Source organism: Mycetomoellerius zeteki, unplaced genomic scaffold (genome assembly GCF_001594055.1).
Source record: "Mycetomoellerius zeteki isolate Tzet28-1 unplaced genomic scaffold, Tzet1.0 scaffold320, whole genome shotgun sequence".
NCBI lineage: Eukaryota > Metazoa > Arthropoda > Insecta > Hymenoptera > Formicidae > Mycetomoellerius > Mycetomoellerius zeteki.
In genome coordinates, this window is record NW_017257306.1 from 38443 (window position 1) to 48695 (window position 10253).

At 31.5% G+C, this 10253-nt stretch overlaps 2 protein-coding genes across 2 annotated transcripts; one reads left to right on the top strand and one right to left on the bottom strand.

Moving 5' to 3' along the window:
• The first annotated feature begins 3024 nt into the window (after nucleotides 1–3024).
• LOC108724999 (uncharacterized) lies at nucleotides 3025–8016 on the top strand. Its single transcript, XM_018451743.1, has 10 exons — nucleotides 3025–3146; nucleotides 3551–3724; nucleotides 3818–4073; nucleotides 4546–4650; nucleotides 4736–4920; nucleotides 5516–5740; nucleotides 6155–6220; nucleotides 7319–7463; nucleotides 7538–7715; nucleotides 7853–8016. The coding sequence occupies exons 1-10, from the start codon at nucleotides 3066–3068 to the stop codon at nucleotides 7980–7982; spliced, it is 1545 nt and encodes a 514-aa protein (XP_018307245.1). The 5' UTR covers nucleotides 3025–3065; the 3' UTR covers nucleotides 7983–8016.
• A 94-nt stretch (nucleotides 8017–8110) lies between these two features.
• Nucleotides 8111–9252, bottom strand: LOC108725001 (homocysteine S-methyltransferase YbgG). Its single transcript, XM_018451746.1, has one exon. The coding sequence runs from the start codon at nucleotides 9179–9181 to the stop codon at nucleotides 8225–8227; it is 957 nt and encodes a 318-aa protein (XP_018307248.1). The 5' UTR covers nucleotides 9182–9252; the 3' UTR covers nucleotides 8111–8224.
• Between the last annotated feature and the right edge of the window lie 1001 nt (nucleotides 9253–10253).

Below are 10253 nucleotides of genomic sequence, written 5' to 3' on the forward strand. Positions count from 1 at the left end.
AGGCATCTCACGAATCTATTTACTTTGTAAATTAATGACATACTATAGTATATGGTATATATATGCATGTACATATATAGTACACTAAAAAAAATATTTGTGTAAAATTACATGATTATGCTGGATTTTTTTCCGACCCAGCATAATCATGTAACATTACTTAAATATAGCATGATTGGAAAATTACATAAATATTTAGGTAATTTTACAATCATATTTAAGTAATGCTATATGATTATGCTAGGTCGGAAAAAACCTAGCATCACGTAATTTTATATTTTACACAAATAATTTTTTCAGTGTACCTATATTTTATAACATGTATATTTTATAACATATATGTATATATTTTATTATATTATATTTATCTATTTATGTGTGTTAAATAAAAGAATTTCGCATAACGTCAAAATAAAGGACAGTAAAGGACAGTTGCTTAAAATAAAGGACTATCCTTTACATTAACGGACGTATGGTCACTGTACATATACCTATTATTCTCAAAAAAATTTACAAATTATTACCCTCATTGGAATATAATTGTAGGAATAATCTAAAGTAGGACACATTAATTTGGTCGAAAACAAACCACTGTTAATATAGTCGTATATTAACCACGCATTTGCCAAAATTTGAACGATTTTATACAACTTCATAAACTTCTTTAATGAATATGGCGGTCTGTTCTTCATGAATCGAAGCTCATAGCTGAGCACAAAGTACAAGTACGCGAATATTATAAATGGTACTTGATAGAAAGAAGCAATTAACGGTAAATCGGCTACCCGTGGATCTGAAAATCAAATTAGTACATTGAAAGACATATGAACATTTATCAAACAATAAGAAGAAAAGACAAAAGTATTATTATTGCAATAGGAAACAATCAGTTATTAAGACATTTGCATTTTTATCAGTATTTAAGTTTTCAGCGTATATAAAATAATTGAATCGACACGCTACGATAATATCGGAATTGGTGAATTGTAGGTATTTTGCAATTATTTATTAAGGAGGATGAGTAAAAATCGTCGATTTTTGCCCCCAACCGGGAAGTGAAATGTGTACGTTTTTTTTTAGTTGTAGAATCACGATGGAGCAATCAGTTTTTCATAAATATGAAAGAAACATATGTAAAAGTGTGATTAAAGTGAGTAAATTAGCATAAGATTTTTGTCATGAAAATGAGATACATAAAGATCCTTTGTAATGTTTTAACTCTCAAAAACCATCAAATATATGACATTTTGTTATAATAGAGTTAAAATAGAGAAGGAAACAAACGTACGGAAAATCGAGGGATATAAAACGAGAGTCAGATGCACGCGTTTTGCACGTCATTTTCCAGCCTTCTTAAATTCTAGACAGACTCTTAGAGCTTATTCGCGGACTTCTGAACTTCAGACTCATAAATCTTAGTCTGAAAACCCAGACACTTTAATTTCATACGCTTAAACTCTAGATATATAAATCCCAGTCCACTAATTGTCAATTTAATGTGAATATAATTGACCTTTGATGTCAATTCTATTCATACCATCAGCATCAGCGTTACTCAATGTGCACCGCAAGGAGATTGCGCGATCGGATTTTGCACATCATTTGGCCCTAAAAAGGACCAATTCTAATTCATATTTTAAGAATCGCAGATCCTGATTTGTGCGCTAGTCATCGATATTCTTGTCTAGCATATGGCAATGCTCGGCCTATTTATACTATGTCTATGATTTATACATATATAATCAAGGCGTATATCTGTACCTACAATACGGATGTTAAAGATTGATTGGATGAGGTTAGATTAGATTATATCAGATTATATATCGTTATATGGTATAAGCTGAGGACGATGGACAATCGATGGAAATCGAGGATGTGTTGTAAGAAAATTGTATTAGTCTCACTATGTATTCGCAATGCAATATAGGAGATATCCATAGAAGTGAATTGTACCGACATCTGCGGTTTAAAAGTAAAACGATAATAGTACGTATTCGTGAAGTACGGCGCTGACCGCTCCGGAAGAGAGAGGAGCCGAATATATAATACGGAGCACGCGTATGTTCGCCACGATTTTCGCCAATTTTCCACGACGTTTCGCTAGCATTATCAGGACTGTTCTTTCGTGTTTCCGTTACGATTCCTCACGTTGTCAGCTCGGATCGTCGGGTATACGAATCCTGTCCGAGTCATCGGAAATACTCGTAAAATAATCGGAGTAAATGTTTGTCGTTCGGGTCTTAGGCCGGTATTCATAGTCAGATCTTATATTCAAGATCGTCTTAAGTACAGTCTTAAGAAGTCACAAACCAATCAGAGGGCCGTATTAGCGCCTTAAAACATTACTTAAGACAATCTTGAAATAAGTATGGACTAATTGGTTTATGCTTCGATCTTGCAAATACTTATTTTAATCTTTCGCTGTTACTTTAACTTACCGCGGGGCAAATATTTTAATTTAAATGATCACATTTGGAATCTACGCAGAACTGTACGAAATTCGTCTGGAGAATGAGCACAGTTAGGCCGGTATTCATAGTCGATTCTTATATTTAAGACTGTCTTAAATAGTCTTAAGATGTTATGAACCAATCAGAGGCCGGTATTAGAGCCATATTAGCATCTTAAGACATTACTTAAAATCGTCTTAAAATAAGAACCGATTATGAATATCCTTAAACAGTTTCTTCCATCAGTTCCACCATGAGTAAGGTGTTTAAGATGCCAATACGACCCTCTGATTTGTTCACATCATAAAACTGTCTTAAAACAATCTTAAATGCAAGACTTGATTATAAATACAGACCTAAAAAACTAAAACATTTTTAGAAAATGACTTATGTATTGATTTTAAACTTTGTGTTATTTGGGAAGTTTTTAATGACCATATTGGTACTATAACCATGGCTATAACTACTATATGATTTCTTCGATACGAGCGATCGACCAAACAATTTCATCACCTAACGTCAGTTTGCCTCAGTTGTTGGTTTTTTGTATACTTACACAAATAAGGAATTTAGTTAAAAATTTATGAACAATAAATTTCATATTTTTCTATCATAATGTCCTTATACAAGGCAAGAAGAAGTTCTTTGCGTCAATCGCTTGCGTATAAATTATTACCGAGGAAGACTTTGATTAGGGTAAGTAAAACAGTCATTGCGATAATGTTTTGAAACGTAATCTTATATGCAATTTTTTCTTTAAATATATACACACTGAAATAATATTGGAATTTCTTACAAAAATGTAAAAAATCAAATCTATATATATTTTTAAAATTTACAATCTATATATATTTACAATCTAAATGTATTTTAGAAGATCTTTTAATTGTATGGAATATCATTCATATACTTGTCAATGGGGATAACAATAAATTCGTATTTAAAATATTTATATTTTATAAATACTTTGCGCGCGCGCGCTTATTAATAAAGAAATATATATTCTTATTTAGAAATTTAAAATTTTTTATAATTATATATTATAATGTAAAGACAAAGAGAATGAGAAACAAAATGAAGACATAATTATTTTCATTTAGCCCGATAGATTAAAAGGTCGTTATTTATTTCGATCAGCTGTGCGGCGCGTTTTGGAATATATGGAATGGATAACAGGAGAACAGATAATCGAGGAAATTAGCGATGATGTAACGATTAATATTAGAATGATTCAACAGAAGCACAAAATAGAAACAAAATTACTTACATTAAAGGTATTCAATGAAACATATATAGTACACTAAAAATAGATGAATAGAAATAAAGAATCAGAATTTAACGTGTAAAAAATGTATCACTGATTCAAGGATCGATCGATACTTCTAGTGAGACCATTTGAAAGATCTTCCGCGGATAAAGCGTACATATACGATCTTATCACGAGATTCCGCGCATTCACAAAGCATTCTGAAAATTTGAGAGAAAATCTGGCAGCTGTGTGCTTTTATCAATATTTACCGTCTGGTCGGGTAATCGTTCAACAGGGTCGTAAAGCGGAAAATCTTTATTTTATTATGAACGGTGAGGTCAATTTGTCAAAAGTAGTGATTGATGATTTAACAGGTAAGGAAAAATAGTAGGTACTACAAATTTTCACAGAATCTTGGACATGAAAAAAATCACATAAAAAATCTCTAATAAATTGGAAAGAATTTTATATTGTGTGCGTGTGCGTGCGTGCGTGCGCGCGTGTGTGCGTGCGTGCGTGCGTGCGTGCGTGCGTGCGTGCGTGCGTGTGTGTGTGTGTGTGTGTGTGAATATATAGAGAATATTTGCTGTTTTATACATGATATAAATACAAGAATACGATGAGATAGGAATACAAGATATATCAGCATCTTCCATTTAGTTTATAATATTGGAATGAATTTCTTATTGTTAATTTGATATTACATCATTTTTTTGACTTTATTTTGTAATAAGTTTTAACTTTACTTTGTAAGATAAGTTATATCTATATTTTTGAAAGAGGATTATTTCTGAAGGAAAAATTATGTAGCTTAAGTGAAGAATTAGATGTAATGTTTTCTATTAGGCGATGAAAAAGTTATAAATATGGGGATCATACATTCAGGAGATATGTTTGGTGAAGTTGCATTATTGCACACGATACCGAGAACGTCAACGATAATTACTAAAAGTTAGTAGAAACGAATTAAGAAAATAATGACGTATTAATAGATTTCATCTAAATTTATACTACTTCTTATTTGAATATTATTTAGCGTCGGTCGATTTGCTTCTAATTACTCGAGACGATTTTGATAACATCTTGCGCAGTAGTTTGACAAAAAAATGGGATGTTCTGCGTGATGCGTTGGTTCATTTTAATTATTTCAAGTTGTGGGATGAAGAGACGGTACGAGAATGTTGTATTTTGAGCAAATTAAAAGACTTCAAACCTAACGAGGTAAATAATTTGGCAGTGCAATAATTATTTTATGATAGAGAAAAAGGTGATATTATGGGGCCCTTGTTGGCCTTTTACATATATTATGGCCCTTCTTAATATTTCCGCTATTAGGTAGAAAAAAATTATTTATGAAATCATTTGTTCAGTAGTTCGTATGCGATCAGTATCCTGATCCCTATAATGTATATTAAAATCAAGATCATTGGAGAGATTCTTCTAATGTAAAAAAATTTTCTTTTTTTTTAAACAAAACCTATTTTTTAAATCTATTTTTGTAGAGGAATTATTACTATCCTTTTCGATCTATTATGCAGTACCTTCGTATTTTTAAAAATAATATCTTAAGTAATAAATTTATAACTTTGAGTCTAAGATCGATTGAATAACACTTTGATAAATGTAATCGTTAAGTTTTTTATATTTAAATATTGATTATTTAGTTATTCTATAAGATGTAATGAGAGGGCGTAATAATACTTTCTCCTCTAATATTTCGATAATTCATTATTCTCGAAAATATCTCTAGTCTCAAGAAATAAACACAAATCTGAACACAAAAAATACAGAAAATATTAACAAATTAATTTGAAAGATTTTGTTAGGTGATGGAAAAGGCATGGTGAATTATGTGCATTTTATTCTGAATGGTAAATGTCGCCTTATTGAGCATATGCTTGTTCATGAGCGTCCTTCTTATCATGGAATGCAATACGAATTATACGATTCCGAAACTTTCGGTCCACAACTACGAAGAGTGTCGAAAAAAATGGAGGAATCTGACAAGCTTGAATCAAATCAATTTGATAAATCCATTCCAGTACGAATTAAGAAGAAATAACTTTATTCTCTTATATATTCTTTAATTTTAATAAAACTTTGTTCTTTTTTATGCACTTTTTTCTTTACGCTTGTACTTTTTCGATGCGCTATTTGTGTATGTACATACATTATATTTAATTTTAAATATTAAGAAACAGTTTTAAATAACTACGTTAATTTTAATACGGTAAATATAGTCTGCATTATTGTATAAAAAGATTACATAAAAGATTTTATTTGTTATAAAAGCCACTTGTATGCGGATTGAATTACAGCTAGTCAATGATTATATATAATTCAGACAACTCTTTTAATCATTATTGCAAAGATATTTTACTTCGTACTGTCTGATTATACCGAAAATTGGTATAACACAGAATATGTATGTTTACCGATCGCATCTTTTTCGCAGAAATCTGTTGAAACACAAGACGAGGATGATCGAGCAAGTATCGTTACTACCACACTTTTAGACGTCGTGAGTATTTACAATATACGCTATTTTTCTTCTTACTAATCTATTCTCAATCAATAAAATTATATTAATCGAATTATGTTAAAACGAAAAAATTATATTTTAAATATTATAGCTATCCGAGTAAATTATTGAAGTTTCAATAATAAAAAAAGGGCTACGAGTCAGATACAAAATAAAGAATGTTTAATATTAATAGACAGATAAATTATTACATTGAAAATGACCCGATCGAGGTCGAAACGTCTGTAGTGTATTAATATCAAACATTCTTTATATTGTATCTGTCTATTAATATTAAACATTCTTTATATTGTATCTGGCTTGTAGCCCTTTTTTATTATTGATTTATTCTGATTGAGCCATTTTAATAATTTATTTTATTGAAGTTTGTTTATCAGTTAAGGGGATCTTAAACCGATTACCGAACTTGATCGAGGTCGATAGTGCAGACTTTTTTAAATCCAAATTCGATAATAGTGACATCTTTGATTCATTTCTTACATTATATTATATATCATTCTGTCTCATTCAAACGCATATGTCTGTCCTTATCTAACATATGCCAGCACCCTCTATCGCAAGACCGCGTAATTATTACTACATGGAATTTCAGCTCTGTTGACGTCGGAATTCTATTCTGAGTCCTTGGAAAGCACGTAATTATGTGTTAGAAGAAAATTTTTTCTACGCTTTAAATCTTAAGTCTACAAATTCAGTAGTGTTCGTTCAAGTAAGTTGAATTCCGCTAGATGCTTATTTTTAATCTACAAGCTGTAAAACTTTTATATCAAGTAAATGTTAATCTCAAGTGACAGTTTTACGTGCCAGAAAAAGTGAATTTTTTAATTTTTTTCCGATTTTCTCATGAAATTGTGTTTTCCGGAATTTTTTTTTATACGTTCTTTAATTCTGTAAAAAAATTTTACAATCCGTGAAGCCAATTCGGAGATTTCTCCTAAAACGTAATCGTGGTTTTAGGATCTCCTTAAACTTATTATTATTGAAACGGAATGATAACATGTTTGGATAAATTCTATTTCATTTGTCAGTAAATTAGGATCATAAATTGCGTGTGTTAATAAATATTACAAAATCAAGGTTAAAGGATGGCATGAAGTTACTGATATTGCGGCGATATTAATGCGAGAACCATCGGTTACATCTCAATTACATTATCCCAGTGATGTTCGCACTATATTCATGCAAATATGCACTTTTTCACGGGGTGCGTGTTTCGGTTTAGGTGAGAAATACATATACAAATTATTTTTTCTTTTATCTAATACGTTGTAATAAATCAATGTTTAATTAATTAAGGAGAGAAAATGCTTCATCGAAGAGTCGTAGCGATTACGCCAGTACGATGTTTTCTCATCCCGCGATATTGGTTGCTCGAGCACAACCGTGCCAATATTTGGGGACGTGTGAAACTGTTCATGGACTCAAAATATCCAACTAAGAAACAGCTATTTAACGAATTTCTTCTAAATCGAAAGTATGATAAATTATTATATTAATCATAATTACAGTAATATATTCTCAGATTCCTTCTAATTATCGATTTTTATCTAATTATTGATTTAAAGATTTATGTAGAAATTGTTATACTATTGTCTCTGACTTTTATTTTAGATGGATGACGTATAAGCAGAATTTAATTAAAGATGTCATTAATCGACGTGGTCATTTTCATAGTAATACAACGATACACGATGTGCCGTATTCCATCAGAATTACTGATGAAATAGATCCAAAACTATAATTATTCTTCTCGTGTTATTTCTATTAAATAAATATAATTTGAAATAATATTAGCGTAATATGATATATTGGATATATATATATAATATTTATTCGGAGATTTGTAGAAATAAAATTTGAATGCGCGCGCATTATTCATGTAAACATTTTATGTGTAATATATTTTGCGTTTATGCAAGCATTATAAAAATCATGTAAAGTCATCCTCTCAATGGCCATTAAATTTACATAATATATATATGTCTATGTCTGACGTTGGTCCACTCTAGATCTTATTCGTTTGATATCCGTAGCGTATGTTCTACAACATCCACCGATGTAGCGAACGCCAAGATCTAACCATTCATCAATGAACTCGTGCAAAGAGGGAGTTTTTCCTTCTTTTTTCCAACCTTCAGGTACTGTATATTTTTCTCCGCTATTAGGGTATACCACCAATGGTATGAGATTATTTAACTTATTTTTATTGATATCTTGCAGCAGGGCGGTAACACATTGTGGAGCAATACAATTAACACCGATCGCTAATATTTGTCCGGGTAGTGCATTTTTGTAACATCTCACGGCAATCTCTTGAAAGTTGTTGCCGTCTGCCAAGCTTTTTCCATCATCTCTACAAGAGAATGACAACCATGCCCGCGTATCTGGAAATTCCTTGAGTAGATCGATTATAGCCTCCGCTTCGCGGACACAAGGTATCGTTTCTATCGCCAATAGATCAACACCTCTTTCCAGCAATGCGCGTATGCGAGGTCTATGCCAGTTGATCAAAAATTCTCGCGATATGTTGATACAATACGAACCAGTATACTCCGAACCATCGTGCAAACAAGCGCCGTAAGGACCGCAAGATCCAGCGATTAGTGGCTTTCGATTCCTCACATTTTCATCATTCTCTATTTCTTTACTATAAGCGTTAACGGCATCTTTAGCATAATCAACAGCTTTACGGATAATCTCCAGACTTTCTTCCTCGGTGATACTGAGATGCTTTATGAAACCATCGATAGTTGCTTGATATGTATTTGTCTCTATGATATCGGCACCAGCACGCAAGAAATCCAAGTGAGTAGCGAAGACGGCCTCCGGTTTCGTTATGAGGAAACGTGCAGTCCACAGAGGATCACCGTTAATTTTTTCACCTAGGTGGGTAGACAATTGCGTAGAAAAACCACCATCCAGCACTTTTATCTCCGACATGATTGTTTGTTTTTCTCGTTTTTAGAAATTTTTTAAAATCGTTTAATTTTAATTTATTGAAACTTTATATGAAAAACCGATATTACATAATGATACAAAAAATTTTACTACAGTAAGAATATAAATAGCTTGCATCTCGATTGCTTGATGTGCTCTATGATACTACAAGAAGTTGGTCCAATGCGCGGACTTTATACACATTACACGGAGATAACTGTATGAGAGAGAAATGACTTATTGCCGCGTCTACATTTTGATAGTTAATCATTATGAAAATACGTGTCATTGATGCGACCAAATACGCGCTTCTTCCGGAGTATTGCGTATTAACCGTAGATTACTCTATCACGCGCAGCATGTAATTATATCTAATAGCTGATGCAATGTCATCATTTTATTATCAGGTATTCGTGCAAGACGAAAACAGGAAAATATAGATAAGAAATCATCTGGCAATAAAAGTTTATTTTTTTTAATTGAATGATCGTTTGATCTTGCGAGACATTTGATGCAAAGTTCAGTCACTACAATCTAAAGTTGCGTTCCGTTGCACGCATAATGTGCATGATGTATCGTAATTCTTGTTTAACACTCTGCGAACAACAAGGATAAAATGATACCTCATGCGTAATATACGTATTAAATGACGCATATTAAATGACACTAAAAGAAAAGAAAGAACACTAATAATGGATTTTTATCTATAATGGATTTTAATAACTATTTCCATTAGTCACTACTACTGCGACGAATCAATGTAATTCTTTCAGTTAATTAATAACGAACGACGACGTGTGATAATTAATATAACATCGATTGATTGCACAACAGTACAAAATAGAAAAATAGCGTAGAGGAAGGTGGGGAAAATAAGGTATCCATATCTTCTAAAATATTCTAAATAAAAACGTATCACACGCAAAATAATTAATATTTTCCTAAGAAGCTTCTTTTTTCATTTTGTTTTAGAATAGTAAGAAACTATAAATTCCTACGAATTTATGAATCTAAAATTTAAGAGAAAATCAGATAATTGTAGACATTCATTATATTTATCAGTTAGATAATCGGT

What these genes read in the sequence shown, in the direction of transcription:
- LOC108725001 (XM_018451746.1), bottom strand. Translation starts at nt 9,181, where the DNA reads ATGTCGGAGATAAAAGTGCTGGATGGTGGTTTTTCTACGCAATTGTCT.
- LOC108724999 (XM_018451743.1), top strand. Translation starts at nt 3,066, where the DNA reads ATGTCCTTATACAAGGCAAGAAGAAGTTCTTTGCGTCAATCGCTTGCG. An exon ending in CAAAATTACTTACATTAAAG is followed by an intron (nt 3,725 to 3,817) that starts GTATTCAATGAA and finishes CACTGATTCAAG; the next exon opens with GATCGATCGATACTTCTAGT. An exon ending in AGTGATTGATGATTTAACAG is followed by an intron (nt 4,074 to 4,545) that starts GTAAGGAAAAAT and finishes GTTTTCTATTAG; the next exon opens with GCGATGAAAAAGTTATAAAT.